At 33.4% G+C, this 21,729-nt stretch overlaps 2 protein-coding genes across 2 annotated transcripts; one reads left to right on the plus strand and one right to left on the minus strand.

Moving 5' to 3' along the window:
- Window positions 1–1,193: 1,193 nt before the first annotated feature.
- On the plus strand, window positions 1,194–9,725 carry LOC123718571 (nidogen). Its single transcript, XM_045675199.1, has 7 exons — window positions 1,194–1,387; window positions 4,670–5,160; window positions 5,261–6,936; window positions 7,332–8,330; window positions 8,402–8,576; window positions 8,647–8,931; window positions 9,172–9,725. The coding sequence occupies exons 1-7, from the start codon at window positions 1,205–1,207 to the stop codon at window positions 9,392–9,394; spliced, it is 4,032 nt and encodes a 1,343-aa protein (XP_045531155.1). The 5' UTR covers window positions 1,194–1,204; the 3' UTR covers window positions 9,395–9,725.
- A 119-nt stretch (window positions 9,726–9,844) lies between these two features.
- On the minus strand, window positions 9,845–12,200 carry LOC123718576 (transmembrane protein 50A). The gene is made up of 4 exons (XM_045675212.1): window positions 11,987–12,200; window positions 11,719–11,850; window positions 11,399–11,534; window positions 9,845–10,789 (listed from the first exon to the last, which is right to left on the minus strand). The coding sequence occupies exons 1-4, from the start codon at window positions 12,080–12,082 to the stop codon at window positions 10,680–10,682; spliced, it is 474 nt and encodes a 157-aa protein (XP_045531168.1). The 5' UTR covers window positions 12,083–12,200; the 3' UTR covers window positions 9,845–10,679.
- Between the last annotated feature and the right edge of the window lie 9,529 nt (window positions 12,201–21,729).

Raw genomic sequence — 21,729 nt, forward strand, 5'->3', positions numbered from 1 at the left:
AATAGATTTTAAAATGTCGCAAATGCAATGCAACGGGCCGGTTTAAAATAAAATTTGATGAGATATTTTTAAAATCTTAAATATTTTGTGAGTGGGTGAAATGTACTGTTTATATTTGGCACATGTGCGCAATACCTGATTTTCCTGCACTTATATTTATACTTTGCAGATAATTATTGTTTCTATTTTGTGATCAGGCGATAATTTGATTTTCTTAATTACACTTTTAAACGTATGTAATTTTTATGTAAAAACACTGTTTTATAAATATTTACATATATTTGTTACATAATATATGTAAATATATAACACTGTTCTGACTTAACACACAGACTTACTACTAAACATTTTGAATTATTTTGGCAGGAAATTATTTCACTTAATTTTAATAACTTTTCATTATTTCTTAATTTGGGTTATACGCCAGTTGTCATTATAGTCAAAAATGTCTGTTTTTTGGTGTATTATACAGTTAACATTTATATTAAATGCATCTATCATCAACAATTATAATAAAATTTGGAAAGTATAAACAAATATTATCTTCTATCAAATCATACTCAGGTACGATCAGTCTTAACTATTAAGGCACTGAAACCATACAAACTTTGTTATTAATATAATGAGGTAACTTGAGAAGTTCCAGCAATAAAATCGACTTCCTAGTGAAGCAGTTGTCATGGGATATTAACCCAGATTTCAGTTAAACCATCGTAAAATCCTGTCTTGCCCCATAGTTTAAATTTATCGACAGTTGTTGTTGTAACCGATGTAAACTTTGACAATAAAAGCTTTCAAGTATATATAATTTGTGTATAAACTATTAATTAAAAATAAATTTTTAAGTTTTCTATTGTCTAATCCAAGAGCGTGTATGTTAGCTATTTACACCATAAATGTTTTTGAAATCGGACTTTTGCTTTTCACCAAAAGCAATTTCTAAAACCCTAAAAGTAAGCGTAGTTTATTTCAAAAATACGACTTGCGAACAGCTTGAAAAATATCACATTAAAAGTTAATAGAAGTAGTTAGTAATACCAAATCAAAAAAAAACAACGTCCCAGTTTTTAAATCGCACAGAAAATTTGCAATAAACTTTTCCCTGCGCGGGTAAACCCCGAAAAAAGCATTAGACAAAATCGTATGCAAATAAACAGAGTCGTTAGCTGTTCCCGATAAAGGCTTAGTTGAAATCGACGTCGCCATGTGGACGGGCGCGTATATACTGTGTCTGGTGGTGTGCGTGGGCGCCATTACTCGGGACCAATTCTACCCCTATGGCCAGGGTCTGGACCAGAGACTCCCACGCGGCGCAGAAATAGCCTCACCTGAACTACCACTTAATATTCCAATCGTCTTTTTCGGAGAGACCTACGAGAACATTTTTGTAAGTATTTTGTTATATAACAGGCATTCATTTTATTTACGATCATTTTAGTCATCTAGTTTTGATTTAAGTTCGTCAACCTGGTTTAAAGTATCTTTCTACAACAACAACCCTATAAATAAGTCTAAGTTATAATAAATAAATAAACTGGCATCTTTACACAATTGATTAATATCAATTAATAATAATTGCTATCAAGCAAAAAAGCAGATTTCAACGATTTCGATGATTCTATTGAATATTTTACCATACGACTCCTTGTCAGTTGCGTTTCTTCGAAGCCCGTGTTAGTATGATAATTATTAATGTCGAATACAAGTCTCACAGCGAATTATACAGTACAAATAGATAATATTTTTAAATTGTTTGTGTTCACGTCCATATTTAACTAACATACAAAGCTCAACTACAAAACTAAACCCGCGAATATTTAGTGTAGGTATTTTATTTATATATTCACATTTTTTGCTCATAATTAAATAATAATATTAAAAATAAGCATAAACATGGTCCAACGGGCGGCCTTATCGCCACTAGGCAACCTTACCAATGTTTCAAACTATTGGACAATAAAAACATTTATAATTTTGTTTTATTAAGCATATAGTCACTCATATTTTTGTCTCGATTTTTACTAATAGAATATATTATAATAATTATTGATAGAAAATAATCCTTGCATGCTTTCTGTACAGCACTCGTAGTGTAATAAATGTGAATTAAATGAGTTCGATTAGTAATGTGTTTTCCTTTGAGCGTATTTGTTGAATCTTAAAAAAATATCAAACATAATCTTCCACGTGTCAATACAATAATTATTCAATTGGTAATTTTATTTAAATAGATCAACGAACTTAACAATGAATTGTAAAATTTAATGACCATAAATTAACGTGATGTAAATCACTGTCTTGAATGAAAAATTCTTACATATTAAACAATAAAAATACCATTATATAAAAGTGGGTATAAGACAACTGTATATAAAAATAGAAACTACAATTACTAATCGTCACTATGAGAAGTCGTAGATATTTTATCGAAAACGGCAAGGGTTATTTTCGATAAAGAGCTAGATGGTATAATCAAGTACTTTAAGGTATGAAGAAACATTAAGTATTGGTTGAATAACATTATTAAGACATGTCTTTGGGTCTATTTTGGAAATTTGGTTTTAGAACTTCATATAAGTATGTATGTTATATGGTTAGTGGACTTAGTTTCCGAACTTAGACGCTCATTATGACCGATGTGCAGGACTTTGGCTAACTAAGCCAGCCTAGCTCTTTCCAGAAACAGAAGTCTCCTGGGCACTTTGCAGGCTTTACAGAACGCCTTCACTGCTCCGAGGATTTCCGCACGTTGGGAAGCACCTCAAGCACGCATTCCAGAACAAAAAGATGTTTATTTTGGAGTAATTGTCCCTATCATTGTTTTGAGATTAGTTCAGTTGAGTCTTAGAAGTCGCTTCCGCGTTTCTCGACCATGGTGATGTTGGAGTTTTGTGGATCTTTGGTGAATCGTGGTTCGAACCCACTTTCGGGAAGGGCAAGGGAAGTGACGGAGATACGAAGATACGGACCAGCCGGCATCTTATTCTTTCTTTCATCATAGTATTACATTGGAGTTATGTTTTTAATGACAAGCGTTGTTGTTCCATGTATTCTTTCTATAAAGATACAAATTTCAGTAAAATTAACTATTAGTGTCGAATAAATTAGATAAAATATTAATGCCGTCCATTTTCAGATTTCATTTTATGCCCTTGTAATTTATCGCAAAGGATTTTCGTTTCTTTTAAAGAATTGATTTGAAACTTTTTATCGAAATGACAAAAACGGCTGATGACTTTGTATAAGGTTCCGAAAATTTGCAATGAGCATTATCAAGAGTTGCAGATTGCAACGGAAGTGCACGTGGGTGGTGGATAACGAGCGGTCACTGACTGATAGTGTTTTAATTAATCCTATTAATATTTATTTTACGATTTGATTATATACGTGTAACAGCACCCTTTATCTAAGCTGTAATGTTCATATCCTAAGTATTAGCAGTTGAAGCGCCGCAGAAGTTTTAAAAAGAGAGTAGGCGATTAGCTTTCGTCGTTCTTTCGATGTCGTCGGAAACAACTCGATTCCTTCAGTATGTTTTTCTTTACCGTAAGAGCTGGTGTTATTTGCGCACGTAGAAAGAGAATATAGAAAGGATACGGTCGTACGTCTACAATATATTAAAAAATGGCCCTACAATCTGTAGATCTTAGACTCTGTATCTGTTTCGTGATTTATTAAGGTTCTTATGTGGACCTCAAATAATATTGGAATCTTGGAGACAGGGGTGTGAGTGCCAAATAATCACACTCGGCGTAGCAAGCGATCGCAATTGTTGTGTCGTACAAAATTGCTTAGGGAAGCACTATTTACGCGCGTCTTGCGCACGACGAATACTTATTGCATGGGAGAATACTTATTATATTTAGTTGCACACTTGCTGAATTCACAAAGATTGCATTATTCATAATTTGTTATTAAAATGTTTTGTTTTATTCAAATGTAAACTTATGTTCTTAGTTTAATGATATCTAATAAATGTATTAATAAGTTTTTATTGAGTTAGTATTAAGTTACTGTTAGAATAGAATTTATAATATAATTATTTATTTATTAAGTAGGTAATGAGGCTTCTGTGCCTCTAGTCTAGCAAATGCAATAATAAAATTATTAATAGCCTACAAAAACTACTTACCTTACGCTAGAAATTTGATGCTGTCTTATCAAAACTAAGCAAGATTCCTGACCTTTAGTAGTCTTGAGATACGACTATCTTTAGGGTCATTTGCGGCCTACCTTATCGATAAAATAACTTACTATGTACTCTTTTATGTTTTAAAGTTAAAAAGGCAAAAAATATTATAAATTATTCTCTTCAATCAAAGCCAATTTTGTCACCATATGTTATGTTATACTAAAATTGTTATGCATATTCCTGAAGTCTTCAACTTAACATTATATCTTAAATTTAGTCCAGCCATAAGTTCTGTTACAAATGAAAATGCATTTTCATGGATTTGCAATAAAAAAAGAAATTTTATTGGAAGTGGCCACCTTTGGCTTTTATACAGCCTATTGGATTAACGTACTGTTTCCAAGGGCAATTTACTGCACCAAAGATATTTTTAAAGAGACTCAATGTCCTTTAGAACAGGCCATGCCCCCATAAACTGACCATAATTTTAAGTCTAAAGGGTTGATGAGATTTATCATGTAAAATCATTATTTACAGGTTAACAATTATGGTGTCCTGTCCTTCAGAGCGGACATACCAAGTTTCCTTAACGCAGAGTTTCCTCTGCCCTATCCTTCAATAGCAGCGTTCTATACTAACATTGATACAACTGAATCAGGCGCTGTTTACTTTAGAGAAACCAATGAAACACACGTGCTAATTAAGGCAGCTGATAGTGTACAAAGGAATTTCCATGAATATGATGACTTTCAGCCAACTAGCGTTTTCTTAGCAACCTGGATCGAGGTGAAGTTCCCAAGCGATCAGTTTCAAGATCGTGCGAATAGTTTCCAAATAGCTGTTATTAGTAATGGTAATGAAAGTTTTGTGGAACTGTTGTACCCGGAGCGTGAAATTCAATGGATACAAAAAGAAATTGTGCCTGGCAGTTTACCCGATGCCAAAGCACAAGCTGGCTTTGTTGCTGAAGACGGTCGTGTGTTTACTCTTAGAGGTTCTGGAAGTCATCAGATCAGAAATATTGTATCGTAAGTTTTACATATTAGGCGGTTTAGAAACTGTATTCAAATAAAATGAAAGTAGACATTTTGTGTTTTTTACGTTACCTGTGTTTGTGTGTTTTTTTAGGTGGTCTAACACACAAGAGCCCGGAAAATATATCTTTCGAGTTGGTGTCATAGGGCCGAACGAAACCGTTGCCGTTCCTGATCAATATGATGAAATTGAAGCGGAGATTGAAGAGGAATCGAAAACTTGCGCACAGAGCGGTCCTAGTGTATGCCATATTCAGGCGCGTTGTGTCGACTATCAGGCAGGAATTTGTTGTCAGTGCAATGACGGCTTTTATGGAAATGGAAAATCCTGCGTCAAAGACGATCTACCCCTTAGGGTTCACGGTAAACTTAACGGAATCCTAAACAACGTAAACCTCAATGATGTTGACTTACAGGCATACGTTGTTGTGGCAGATGGCCGATCTTACACAGCCTTGTCGCAAACTCCACCGTCACTGGGTAGTAGTCTCCAACTTTTAAGCGTCTTCGGAAGTGTAGTTGGCTGGTTATTTGCAAAGCCGACTGGATTAGCCAAAAATGGATACCAACTCACTGGTGCACATTTTAATCACACCGCAGATATTTATTTCCCTGATACAAGTGACAGAGTTATTATTAACCAGGAGTTCTTGGGACATGATGTCTTTGATCAGATAACACTGGAAGGTGACATTCGGGGTACAATACCTAATATTCCCGCGGGAAGTAGATTGGAAGTCTCTGAATATGAAGAACAATACACAATTGTAGAGGCAGGAACAATTCACAGTGCATCAACAAGAACTTTTACCAATAAAATTACGGGTCAAAAGTACGTACAAAGGGTATCACAAACGTTTACCTTCAACACTTGTAGATTTGTGCCCTTCTCAGATGAAGAAAATATTTCTACACAATTAAAAGTAATTAAAAATTATCTAGGGTATGAAACACGGGAAAACATCGTAAGATATGGAACAACCAATAAAATTGTACCCATCGGCCAAGAGGATCCATGCATAGAGGGCAGAAATACTTGCAATCCTCATAGCACATGTATCGCCCAAGGAGACACCTTTACATGTGTGTGTCAATCAGGATTTACAAGTACTTATATCGACGGAAACACGGGTTGCATTGATATTGACGAGTGTCTTGCTGGAACGCACAATTGTGATATAAACGCAGATTGTTTCAATCATGAAGGTGGATTTCAATGCAGATGTCGCGAACAGTTCGAAGGAAATGGTGTAACTTGTAATTGGATGTCGCGATGCAAAGATAAAATTTGTGGCCCTAATGCTCAGTGCATAGACAATCCAGGGGAAGATCCAATTTGCTTGTGTAATACTGGATATACTGGTGACGGTCAAAAGTGTTGGAAGAGTCAAAAAAATAAATGTGATAACTGTTCTCCGTATGGATACTGCGGCTATGATTCTTCTAACACTTTAACATGTCTTTGTAATTCTGGATATGACGGAGATGGATTTTATTGTACAGAGGCTATCGTAGAAGAGGTGACATCACCATCTGACATGATTGATAGCGAAACTACACAGGCCTATTATGTACCTGATCCTGTAGAAACTACTCCTTCTCCTCCTACAGAATCCGATTACAATGCAACTTATGTATTGCCTAACTGTAACTTCTTCGGTTGTAGTTGTCCCGAAGGTTACTTAAATTATCAAGACGACCGGGGTAATGATTTGTGCCGGATTGACTCTTTTAAAGAGCCCCTCGTTCCGTTGGACAACGATACATCAAGTAAGGTTTATTTTAAACTAACAGTTTTAGGGTAGTACAGTTAATTTTAAATAGATGACTTTATTTCCAAAACTCGTCTTCTTGCTTAACGACCACGATTACCGCAAAGCCCACATGTCGTGGCTGACCACGTTTAATTGATTAAGAATATTTTATAATTTTTATTGGCATATGTTTGGCAGTTACGTCACGGTTTCACCATAGTCACAAGTTCAATATAATTTTTTTATCATCAATCGTTTTCAAATTGCACTTAAAACACACACACGTCTTATATTATTGAGTAGGATTTTTTAACTTTACGATTCTGTGATGTATCTATTACAATCATACTTATTTTTTCAATATCATCTCTTTATAGTAAAATAAAATACAAGATCTTATTATATTTTCAGTTAGGTGCAACACAGACAGTGACTGCCCACCAAATGCAATATGTTCGTTCCCAACTGAAGCTTACTTGTCTAATGATCAAGATGAGGGACAGTGCGTGTGTCCAGAGGGTTATGAAGGTGATGCCTACGAGTGCATAGAGAAAACTGGACCTAGCTGTTCTTGCGGCCTCGGCGCTCACTGTATAGAAACTGCATCTGGTGATTTAATATGCGTTTGCGATTCGGGTTACCATGGGGATGGATATGTATGCCGCCCGAATTTCATTTGCATTGACAACTCTCAATGTGAATATAATGCTGAGTGTCGGCCTGACTCTAACACTAACCAAAACATTTGTCAGTGCATTGACGGTTTTATTAAAGATCAGAACGATGCTTGTATTCCCGATAAGCAATTATGTAATGGTGCTGTTTGTGCCGAACATGCATCCTGTCTATTCGATCAAGAGATTAGCGTTAATTATTGTCATTGTGATGATGGTTACGAAGGAGAGGGAATATCCCAGTGTGTACCTCAAGGAAGAACGTGTGACGTTCTAAACGATTGTGATCAAAACGCAATTTGCACGCCAGTTGACAATACTTATCAATGTATTTGCAGAGAAGGATATACTGGTGATGGGGACACTTGCAATCTAGAGATGAATTGTAGGGTAAATCCTTACCTGTGCGATATTCACGCTTCATGTCTTAAGACTAGCGATGGATATGAATGCGAGTGTAATTCTGGGTACAATGGAAACGGCAGTGTGTGCGAACTTAATCCTAGACAAGCTGGCAACTTTCTGGTTGCTAGTGACGGTGCGTCCGTATATAGAGTACCATTTTCAGTAACACCAAGAAATTTTGCAACCCCATTCAACAGTGCTACCTACCAAATTGCTGTCGGTATCGATGTAGACTGTTTATCCGCGAAAATATACTGGGGTGATGTTGTTGGAAACACGATTAAACGTGCCTCCTATGATGGCTCTGGCTACGAACAATTTTTATCAAACGGTAAGGCTTTATTTGTTTTATTGTTACATTTAATATAACGGTGAAATATTGATATTATATTTTTGTTTTAGATGTACAGTCACCCGAGGGTATCGCTATTGATTGGTCTGCAAGGAATATATTCTGGACGGATTCCAAGAAAGTAACGATCGAAGTTGCTAACCTTGACACCAAGGTTAGAAAGGTATTATTTGCTAAGGAGGGTATATACAATCCACGTGGAATAGCAGTCCACCCAGGAAAAGGGTAAGCTTTTACTTCCATCTAATCACAGTATAAAATATTAGTAAATATTCATAAACAATTTTTTTTTTAGAAAAATCTTTTGGTCTGACTGGAATCGTTCAGGTCCCAAAATTGAATGGGCGAACATGGATGGATCACAAAGAGGGATTTTCTTAGACCAAACGGACGTAAAACTCCCGAACTCTCTAGCTATAGACTGGGTCAGAGACAGACTATGTTACGCTGATGCTGGTCTCTACAGTATTCGATGTGTGGGAATCGACAACATGGAAAAGGAAATAATCGCTCCCAATTGTTCTTATCCATTCGGATTAGCAATTAATGGTGACAAGTTCTATTGGACTGATTGGAAAACGTAAGTCTTATTTAAGATTTCGTCCAATAAAAAGTAGCTAAGTGTGCTTTTGCTAAGCGTAAGCAACGTTCAGGTTTCTTGCAAAATATTTTTTACAGGTTCATAGTCTTCGAAACACAAACAAATTGAACAGCAGTATTAAAAACTTTAAAAAAAGAATTATATTTTTAATATATATCTAGTCTAGTTTGTAGTCGAATTAAAACTTTGCTGTTCTAATTGACTTAAATGCTATTACAGATTAAAAATTGAGTCCATCGACACATTCACACAGGTGAAAGGTCAGGTACCAATAGCCACGGCCTCTCGAAGATTGTATGGTGTTTCTGCGGCTCCGAACGAGTGCCCAGCTTTGAGCAATGTTTGTCAATACAGAAATGGTAACTGTGATTCAGATCAAATTTGCTTACCAAATGGCCAGGGTGGAAGAACGTGTGTCGAAGGAGTCAGGAGTCAAAACTAAATTGTGTGTAATAAAACTAAAGTTCTAAGGAAGTACAGACACAAGAGAAATTGCAGTTCCAATGATTTAATGACCTTCTGACAAAATTCATAAAAATATATTAACAAGATCAAAATGAACTTGATTTTATAAAACTGCACTGGTAACTCTTTACTCACGATTTAGTATAGCAATTAGCTAGCCTGGATTTCCTTTTCTTAGACAAGAAAAGAGTAATTTTAATTTGTATATATTTTGTGTGCTTAATTTACCCTGGATATAAGGAATTTGGTATTTAAACATTATTTTGTTTGAAAGTTGAATAATTAATTTATAACAAATATTTTTTTTACAACAACATTGAAATGAAACACAGTTATCTATTATGCTTATTATAAGATCTTTATTAAGTTACCAAAACAATAGTTATTTATTTCTCTTTAATGTACATTAAGATTAATTATATTACAAATCGGGATTTGTCTACAATGTAAATATATTTTATTAATAAATGAAAATTGTTTCATTTAAAATTCAAATAACATTGAATATTTTAAATACAATTATTTTTATATAAACAGTTTGATTTAAATTCAAACCATTTGTAGATACATAATCATTTAAAAGTACTATAAAAAAAGGAAAGAAAGAGTATTTGTCTAAATAATATGAATCTTATCTATGAAATAAGATTTTTGGCTAAAATATTAAATTTATCTTATGGCTTAACACACACAATGAGAGCCTCTGGCCAATTTTTCTCTCTGATTCATGGAATGGACACGCGGCCGAGAGTTTAAGAGGCGCATGAACCAACACACTCAATCTTGCTGAGGCTGAGAAATCTCAGCAAGTATATACCAGCCACCATAATGTATAAAACAAAAGGCAAACTGTTCTCTTTTAATCTCAAATATGACAGTTAAATACTAAGATTATCGTTTAAAGCCTATGCCTTGCTATTTTTATCTTGTTATTATTTATAGAAATTAGAAATATTTAATGTAATCTAAATACTTTTTATTTTATTTACTGGGAGTCACCCTGTACACAAATTTACCATTTTCACAACAATTTATTGTTTTCTTTCGTAATTTTACATACAATGATTTGAGAATGATAGTAAGAAAAATTAAATGTGATATATATTTGAAAACAGAATAATCATAAAAATCTCTCATAGCCTAAAATTATGAAAATTGTTTTACATAAGGTGACAGACTGATAATGCTATATTCGAAAATTCAGTCAACACAAAAAAATAAGATACTGCAAGAGTATAATATACCTTATACTATGTTCATAATTAACCCCATACATCTTCAGTGCGGCCAAACTTAAATACCAAAGATCCGGCAAATATAAAAGCGTTTTGTAAAAATAAACTCACTCCAGGCCAAGTGTGCTTACTGCTTCCTGTAATAAAAAGTTTGAATATAAATCTAGTATCTAATCCCAACATTGTCCAGTATATATATGTTTAAATGTATTATTAGAATTGGTGTGGACAAAGATATTTGGTGTACATACTGGATTGTGATTAAAAACATTTTTATATTTAGTCAGCTTATATATATTTATTTTAAAGCATAAGTAATGTAATATTAGAAAACAAATTATCAATAAATTATTTGTTTGTCTAAGACCTTTGGCCCAATTTTGTATGGTAATAATGGGAAATTTCACACCTTATGAAGCGCTACTGATTTGGCCCAAGAGGGGATTTAGGGATTAAGCACTGCGTAATAACATAAGGGGGCAACTTTTCACCATGTGAAGTACTCCCACCATATCTGGGCAGAGCTGATACAAAGGGTCAATCAACTAGGTCAAACAGATTACTAACAAAAAATTGATTGTTAGACAGACATAAAAGCTTAAAAAATGCATGAAGCTGGTTGTTGTACAACAAAAGATGGCTCTTGGGTTAAACAAATATTTGTGGCCAAAAATTTTAAAGAAACTCCTGCTATCAAAAGAGGAAAAATATTAGTACAATTGTATAGAAGACATTGTTACACTTACCAGCATTAACATAATTTGCAAAAAGTATCCAGCAAGCAGCAATAAGTGAAGCAAATCCAATCACAAAGCCAAGGAACAGCCACAGCCTACTTCCTCGGGGACCCATACATCCTCCAGTGTAAGTCTCCCCTCTCACCTGAAATATTATGGTATAAATTTTAATTGTGAATAAGGTGATGATTTACAAAATATTGTATAATCTACACTGAATAAAGTTTGAAAGTAAGTAGTATATAAAAATGAATACCATAAGCACCAGTTTCTTTTGCCAGTGCACTTGGAGTATAGTTAAAATGAAGTTTTATAAATACAAAATGTACCTGTGCATTAGATACAGAATTGACCATTAGGAGAGACAGAGTGGCCATGACTCCACAAACATGTGATGCATTCGGGAGATCACCTGGATACACAGCTGCTGCGTCAATAATAAACCACCAACCCGTAAAAAACTGAAAAGATATTAATAGTTTTATGTAATAACAGTAAATAATAGACGTTTTAGCATATCAGTTACATTATTACAGTGAGAAACATTAAGTCGAACCTTTTAAGTTAAATACATTATTATGATTCATCAAAACATACCAAAAGCCCAGATAATATGGATGCAAGAACGTTGCGCTTTTCTCCAGCCTCAAACCACGCGCAGTCAGGCAATGTTATGTTTTCGAAACAGCTCATTTTTTTTAATTTTACAATAACTTGCACAATTAAGTCGAAACTGAACTAAAATATTTGAGAAAGACAAAGTGTTCACCAGTTTTCACTTTTCTATTTGTTTCATTGGATTTAGAATTAGAAGACTGTTTTGACAATTGACAGTGACAAATATGACTTTTTTATTCTTGAGTATGGACACGAGTCATTTAGACTAGGTCTTATAAATTATATTTAAACAAATCAAATGCAGTAATATAATATTCGAATCTCACACTCTCATTATTTATTGTAATATTTTTTTTGTATTATAATTATTAGTAAATGATATAAAAGTAGTGATCTCATACATATTCACATGTAATTATCGGGGTACTAGGTAGCGCTATCTAGCTATAATTTAATACGTCATATTACTGCTGCTGCAGAAGGTGGAGTTAAGGTCATAATTTGTCACAAGATGGCGTTATATAATACATCTAAAGTTGCGGGCGACGTTGCCGTGCCCTTAATACTTATGATACTTATGAACGGTACTAAATTCGATGGTTTTATTTTAACATGTAACTTTAGTGTCGACTTACTATATGTAGTATATTATCAAATAGCAAATAGGTATTTTTGAAACTTAAGAAATACAGCATAATAGTTGGCTTTATTAAATATGTAAACTCAGATAATTTAATTAAGGTAATCATTAAGGTATCAAATAAAAAAAGTAAAAATAAGACTTATTTAATTTATACTTAAAGACTACAATATAAGCCTTAAGATATTAAAAAAAAACGGTGAAATAAAGTTGATCAAATATATTTATTTATTTATTAGCAAAGATATTTATTTCTAAAACGTTTCTTGGATTTAAAAATAATCTGGATGACCACGGTTCCTTACAATAACTAAACACGTCAAATTGCTTAAAAAAATAATTTCGGCTGTTAGATTGAGAGGAAACAACCTAGGACCGATCTCATTCATATTTATCAGCTAATAGTAAATTTTCTTCATTATTTTATCTCAATAACTATTTATTTACGAATTCTTCTCTGACAACTGACCGTCTTCCATGGACAGCTACATAGTCGTCTCTAGACAAAATCTATGGTGTGTGTATGAAATAACTGTATCCTGTAGTATCCTTTACAACTAGTAATGGCATTTCTTCTAAAATACACAGTGGCTGATACATTATTTAATTTCAGTGGAATGTTGCACATTTTCTATTCTCTATACACTTTGCTTTTATTTCAATCTTCCTCTAATGGAACGTGAGTAAAGGCGCAGGATCCCAGACAAGTGGATAATGTGACTGTCATTATTGTTCCATGTTCATCACATACTGTCTCTATGAATTTTTAAAGCCCCGTAAACATAACTGAGGATTGCTATAAGTAGAAGTAAGTAGGTCGTTTAAATAATATAAAACGTACTCGTACATGAACGGTAAGGTTAAGCTTCTCCAGAACAAAATTTTCACTCTCTTTTCAAACTATATACCTACATTCACAATCACTAATAATCTTAAGCAACTTCTAAGCCTGTTTTATGCTCCCTAAAAGTAACATTGTGCAAAATAAAAATAATAATAATCAGTGTTATGTAGAATTAATTACTTCAAGTATAGTAGTCATGTATGTCAAATGGGAGAGACTAGACTAGATCATATATTTTTGTGTTATTATGTGCAATAAAGTCTTTTTTCTTTTAAGAAAATGCAAAAATCACTTTTTAGATAACCAAGTTTTGTTACATCATTTTAAATACCGTTAAAAAATACTCCGTTTCTAATATACTCAATTTTATAAATAATGATCTTCGCAAAACTAAGAGGATTCTTATTAAGCATCAGTCAACTTTTAATGACTGCAATAATAACTGTAGCAAATTAAAAACGCATTGTTCTTTAGAAATTTTTAAAGATGGAATGTCGTTGTTCAAATCGAAGCCTTCGCGCCATTTGAAATTTTTCTTAACAAAACCTCCCTACTCATTACTCAGCGGGTTCTCTTCAAAAGCAATTTATCGCTTAACTTTTACGGTCATTTGTTCCGAACACAGATTAAAATAAAGTATTTAGTGTAAATAGTAAATACCTTGCACCCCTTGCGACTTTGTGTAGTTTTAATAGAATTTTCGAATTTCGACACATATTAGGACATATTACGACTATAATTTTCGACATATTAAGACTCTAATTATTATTTATCGTTTTTAAAAATAATACTAGCCCCATCATATTAGGGGTTTCTTGGAATGAAGGATAATAAGCTGTAAATTGGTATATACCTTTGTTTTGTCGTTCTAAATTTTAATTTATGCATCGTAAATTTTAACCATCGTAATTTTTAAAAGTTAAAATTACTGTTTACTGTTATGTTGTACTTATGGCATAGCTACTTTCATAGTCTGTGATTCAAAATGAAAAATAATTGAATCTGTAGTTTTGGGCGCACGCGGCGTCTCCGGCCGACTTCCGGTCCACACTGAATTATTCGTCATTTCCTGTTTTTCTCAATGAACTTTATGTTAAGAATAGGTTTTATCTACATCCTAATCATATTATTATAGTCTTAGCATTATCTTTAACTCACCTATTCAAGAAATTCTTTTAAACTTGCGTTTTCTAATACTTTTTTTTTATAAACAACGTATGTTGTAGTTTAAAAATTTAAATAATAAATTTAAACATAGAACTTCAAAAATAAACGACTTCGTATCATAGAAGTGCTTGGTCTTTTTTTCTCCCTACACCACATACCTACTCTATTCACAGAATATCAAAATAAAAAATCTTTATATAGGTTATAAGTAAGTGTAAACAGCACAGATATGCAATTATAAATACGCACATTGCCTATGTATTTAATCGTAGTACCACAGATAAAAGATAACAAAAATAAAATCGTGTCCTTTCAAAGCTCCAGGCTATACCGGAATAATGACACTATAAAATAAATGCACGATTGTAATCGCCACCGCTGGTAGACATCGTAAACTGTTTATGAGTGTAAATGTAGTGCCCTATTGAAAGCGTTTCGATAATTTACATTAAAACTGAAATTCTATCCAATCGGTATCCAGTCCAGTTAAACCTTAATTTTTTGTGTATACATATACACGTTTTTTCCAGGAATTAAACCTAGCCGGTCTACTATAAAGTATTATTATTAAGTACTAAATATTAACGTAGAAAGAAAAAAACATTTCATTATGTGAAAATGTTACCTCTTTTGACCTAAAAAAATAAGCTACCGCAAACCAAAACCAGCAACATGACCGCTAAAGGTATATTTATTATTTAAAATCTAATTGAAAGGAGTTCGAAATATACGATATTTAATCTAAAAATAATAATTTTGTCTATATTGCAGTTATACTAAATTTGTCTTTGGAATATTTAATAAATGTATATTAATTTTCACGGCTCTCACTTTAGGCACAACTTCATCAAGTGCGATTTTTGTTTTACGATTTGTGTAATGTGTCAAAATGATGAACGTCAAAAAGCGCTAGAAGTATTTGCTTTTATGACTACTACCTTATGAACAGATGTTTTACATTTAGAACAGCGAATATAAATTATACTCTACTAAGCCTACATCAGTTTTATATTATTGCTTTGTAAATGATTTGATTTTTTAAACATTTATTTATTAAGACTGGAATTACATTAAGATGTATTTTTTTTATTCATTTTAACCCACTATAACATTTTAAGGTCGTTTAAGGAGATCCTAAAGTATATATAAAATAAAGATATGTTTGCACAATAATCAAGCCGTGTCAGGTCACGTTCCACGAAGTGGATTAGTGTTTCCCAAGATATTCATTAGAACCCCTCACTAACGGTTATTCCAATTGGCATCAAAGAAATGCAATAAGTGAAAACTTGGCTAATTGGTGCGGCGATCCTTGCAATAAATATAACTATCAGTTTGTTGGTTAAACTAATTAAAGATACTTGTAAAGAAAAATTTAAAGATTACAGTCAGAGAGACAGAGAGAGAGAGAACTTTTTGGGGTTCTGTGGTGTATCCAGTTGAGTAAAAAGAATCATATCCTGATGAGTCAAGTTTCATACATGCAGATTTTTTTATAGACATCGTGTAAACTTTTACGCTAGACGACTATTAATGAAAATATAATCCGAATGGAAACTATATTTATGGTTAAGGCAACACTATCTTTGAGACTGAAGCAGCTCTTGTTAACTAAATTAGGTTACAATACTATAAAATATTATAAAGTTGTTATAGAACTGTATATTAGTAGTATGTAAACAATAACGTATAGAAGAAATAAACACATATATATTTTATTTTTAGTTATATTTTTTCTTGATACCGAAATGTTTTGAAAAACGGTTTTTCTTCCTTCGATTGTGCCGAGAACCTAAACTGCTTTTAACTTCCAACTGATGTGTCGTCCCAGCGAAGGTAGTAAAATCGGTGCTATTAGTTTGAAGAGTCATAGCAGATGAGGACCCTTCAGACCCTCACAACCCTCGGCCCCTTTGAAGTTGTGAGCTTCTCCTTAAAACAATTGCCAGCAGTAATTTTTACACTTTAAAGTGACAAAATTTCTAGTCCTAAAATATACGTAAAGGAAATATTACATAAAAATAAATAGATATTATTGTCACTTCATAATAATTAGTCTATCTTCCTGACTACAGATACAGGGTTTAAAAATGCAATAACATTTAAAATATCTTACTGTTAAAAGGTATCTCAATCTAATAAAAAATCGAAATATCATTTATTTAACATGTAAATATGCGACACGTTTGTCTTAAGTCAAAAAAAAATATGCTTCTAAGTATACTGCCAGTTCTGAAATCAAGGGACGGACGGACAAGAAGAACTGGCAGCTTATTGCCGTCACTCTTTTAAATCGCCAAGGATTTTATTACAAAATATTTGTTAGATCTGCAGCATTATCCCACATCACCATCATCACATGTACAATATTTTAATTAAATAAAAACTAATGAATAAATAAATAAGTAAACCTAACGTTTCACCTTTATCAGCTGGGGGGCGGTGAAATAAGAGCATGCACTTACATTACTACGCAAAACGTAGTATCAAGGTGAAATTAATTATTACATATACTTATATACACCAGTAACACAGGTTTATGATGACGACGCATGGCTAGCCATCGGCCCCACGGCATGTAATACAGAAAGTAGCGACACATAAGCAAGAACAAGCAAGCACAAGTGAGCTATACCTAACTTCAGGGTGTCGTTTGTTTGTGGCGGTGTGCGCGCGCATCGTAATAATTTATTCTCATCATTTTCCCTAACGCGCCAAAAGAACTATAACTTTTAAACGTTTAGTAAAAAAATTTAAAGGAGATTAATTTAGGTTTTGTTGACTAATCGTTTAATATATCGTGGGCACAAATAATGCTTAATTTAAACTACTTTATTAATACATATTTTTATCTACTAGGTGATCAGGTTTCTGTTTCTGAGTCGCGTTGATTTTCGGTCTTAGATGTCTTTTGGTTTAGAAATCCTCTGCCGTACGAGCTAGTTGCAAATAAAATGAGAAATCACATTGTATAGATAGTCCAAGTGCATGACGGTTAAAATCGCCCGAATAACTTCAGCTTTATTATTATTTGTTTTTATAAATTTCACACAGAAAAATCTACGGACAAAATTCTTGATAGTTTCCTTGAACGGTCCTAAGACCATAAGTAAGGGTTACAAGTTAGCGTCCCTTTGGCGTAAAGTGACCTCCGATAAAATTTAATATCCGAGTCGTTTCAATCAAGTGGGCTTTAGTTTTAGTGAGGACAGCTTAATCTTATATTATTTAGAGACTCAAGAACATTTTCTTGGATATATAATATAAGGTTTATATTAAGAATTTATTTTTCTGAACATATCTAGGGAAGCATTTCCTCCTTCCGTGATTCAAACGCACGACCTTAAGGATAAGGGTCGTCGCTTAAGTCACTAGACCAACACTGCTCTTTGCTTAGCGTACACAACTTATAACCTAGCCTAGACCCCAAAAGCCGCTTTTAATGTGTATCGATAATCTGTTTATGAATTTTATACGTTCACTGGTTAATCATTGCAGTAAAACTTTTAATGATTATGAATTTTTTTTTGTTATTAAAGCTTCTTTGTATGAAAACTTCAGTATATATTTGAGACATCATTGATTTTGTTGGTGTAAGACTCACTATGATGCTAGAAGTTTCATCGTAAAAGAGACTAATTAGTTAGTTTGAGATGTGGCAACAGTTTGACTTCGAAGTTGATATCTAAATTATATATTTATATTAAAATGGAGTTTGGTAATAAACCTAATCGCTGTGATTGCATTACACAAAGTCGGTATACAAAATGTTTGTGTACCGGGCTATTAATAGGTACAACGAGACCTCCTCTGTTTGTGACAGAAAAAGATCTGGCCGTCCACGTAGTGTTCGTACGAAAAAGGTAGTGAAAGCAGTAAGGGAAAGAATTCGAAGAAATCCTGTGCGAAAGCAATAGATTTTATCTCGGGAGATGAAGATAACACCTAGAACCATGTCGCGTATTTTAAAAGATAACTTAGGACTTGTTGCCTATAAGAGACGTACTAGTAATTTTAAACTGATGTTTTAAAAAATAATAGGGTGGTAAAACCGAAACAACTACTGAAGCGGTACGCATAAGGAGGCGACAGAATTTTTTTGTTTACGGATGATTTTTTTTTACAAATGAGCAACATTTTAACAAACTATATGACCGTATATATGTTCAAAGCTCTAAAGAAGCTTTCCAATTAGGCGACAGAGTGCAACGTGGGCACTATCCGACTTCAGTGATGGTTTGGTGGGTATTAGCTATGATGGAGTGACTGAGCCATACTTTTATTTAAAAGAGGTGTCAAAACTCGGTATCAAAAAAGTGTATCGAGATACCGTTCTTGAGAAGGAATGAGGAATGAAGCCCCTTAACAATACCATGTTCAATAACCATTGGTCCATAGCAAGACTCGGCGCCGGGTTATAAAGCTCGGTCTACGCAGTCTTGGTTGGAAACGAACGTTTCGGACTTCATCGGAGCTGAAGACTGGCCGTCGTCTAGTCCGGATCTTAATCCGCTAGATTATGATTTATGTTGAATTCTAGAGAGTACGGTTTGCTCAAAACGCCATGATAATTTGGAGTACGTAACACAATGCGTACAAGTGAAGAATTTTCCCATGGAAAGAGTGTGTGCTTCTCTATTGATACCTGGCCTCAACGTTTAAAGGACTGTATTGCAGCCAATGGAATAAGCTTTTTATATTTTTTAATTGTTTTATATTTATGTATTCAACTGTAAAAGTAAAAATTTGTTTTTAAGCCCTTAAGTTTAGTAAATTATCTCCAAAAGGTGCACAAAATAAACATTTAATTAGCTAGTGCAATTATATCAAATAGTTTAGATTACCTTTTCAATTTACTTATCATAGAGCGAGACGTTGCCCCAGGCGGCTGAAAATGAAGCTGTGAGAGCTCTAAACCTTACAACTCTCTCATTCACACATACGATTTTAAACACTATGAGATAGAGACAGAGTTAATAAAATTCCCTGTGAGGGGAAAATTGAAGGATTCGAGAGTAATTGGAAAATACCTTCGCATTGAGTGCCGCGACTGTGGTTTAGCCAAGATTATTTTGCAGATGCGGTAGCCGTCTCAACTATAGGAATGAAGGCACTTAAAAAGAGATTTTTTCTTACAAGTCTACAATTAAAATCGTGCAAGTTTTATTCACAAATGTCTTTATACAAATATATGTTACGATTTTTTTTTGTTTATATATTTTAATTTAATCAATAAACCTTTGTCTTGCAAAGGTTATCGTTCTTACGCATACTGTGAAATTATTTCTATAGACTTACGCACTTGCAACAATTAATATTGGTATTTATACTTAAGATAGGTAAGCAGTAGCAAAACGCTGCCGTTTCCTTGTTTTTAATATCAAGACTGGGTTGCTGGGACAGCGTAGTAGCTGATTATAGCTTCTACGATATCTTATCGTTGGCTTGGTCTTGAAATAGAGATCGCTGAGTGTATTTTACTAGTCTTCGGCCTTTTGTATGAATTTAATCAGATTCTGGTTTCCTCGATCGTGGTTAATTGAAATTTATATTGAAATCGTTTTGTAAACTTATATTTGGAAAAACGACAAAATGACCAAAACTTCCCGAGCTTGTTTTCATATTTACCATGTTTTACTTAGAAATAAATGATGTAAACACGGTAACAAATACGGTTATATCTTTAGTCCGTATATAATCCACGTTTTATGATGATGTGGTTAACACCGAGACGGAGTTCCTGGATTAGGAGCGAAACATTATTGACCACGGCGAGGTTAACAAGAATATACAATTAATTAAACAAATGCTGATATGCCTTATACTCGTAGCCTATCAAGGGATTTAGTGATTCCAACACGTCGAAAACCAGTTTTGTAAAGGAGCACTACATAAATAATAATAATATAGCCTTTATATTCCGAAACTTTGTGATCTGTGATCTTTAATATGTTATCATAATGGCCTCCCTTTCCACTTATACGTTGCGATTCTTCTCCAGTTGTTGCATGTTGATAGTTTGAGTTCGTCCTCCCATATTTTGCGTTGTCGGACTCTTCTTAACATTAGAAATTCTTCTTCTTTAACATTAGAAAAAAGTAGTCTAACAGGCGGCTGATATCCTAATGTTTTAAGCCCACATAATAAATCTAATAAAACTGTCTTTGAAAAACATAAGCAGTGTAAGGGTCGAATCGTCACGTCAAAGATGCAACCAACATTAATTAATACCTAATCCAACCCTCGGTCCCTCCGGGGCCCTTTCTTGGCCCAGACTCCGTAATAATTATAACACCCGTGGGCTTAATGTAGCTGATGAATTCTGCTACCTTACCGATTAAGGGACTAAAAATTAATTCAACATCGAGAAAATAATTGTTTCTTAACCCCCTTAAAAATGAAAACGGATTGAATATTGTTTTTCCTTCATATTAGTTATTCTAACAACTAATTTAACAACTTTTACTGAGGTTATTTAAACATTTCATTGCTGAAAATACTAGTTTTATTTTATGTATTTATTAATACTTTTGAAAAATATTACAATTGACATAATTAAACGAAATGGAGGGCAACTGGCGCTTATCGCTTTCGAACGATCTCTTTCAGACAACGACTGTCAAACAGGAACAGAAAACTACACTAAAAAAGGACACATGAAAAAGAAATAATGCACATAAATCACGACAATTTTAGACCATTACCATACATTCAAAAAATTTGGCTCATGTAACAAACGTTATATGAGAATGTTGCGGGTAGGCGCAACGTCAACATCCGGACTGGATCATTATCATCATTAACTAATCAATTAAAAATAGTAATTATAGAAGATACGGATTAAAACGTAAATAACAGACATAAGTAGTGAAATATAAATCACAGGAAATAATATTTTCTTCCTCGGAACTAGAAATAAACCGAAAATTTATGTTTTAAATTTTTTTAACAAATTTTCTACCTCATTCTCGTAAATATCAAAGGAACTAAAAGTGCGTGATCTATTATAGTGCAAGTGTCAAGGAAGAAAGAATTCCACTATAAAATCCTTGGAATCCGTATTGGGACTCG

Source organism: Pieris brassicae, chromosome 2, assembly GCF_905147105.1.
Source record: "Pieris brassicae chromosome 2, ilPieBrab1.1, whole genome shotgun sequence".
NCBI lineage: Eukaryota > Metazoa > Arthropoda > Insecta > Lepidoptera > Pieridae > Pieris > Pieris brassicae.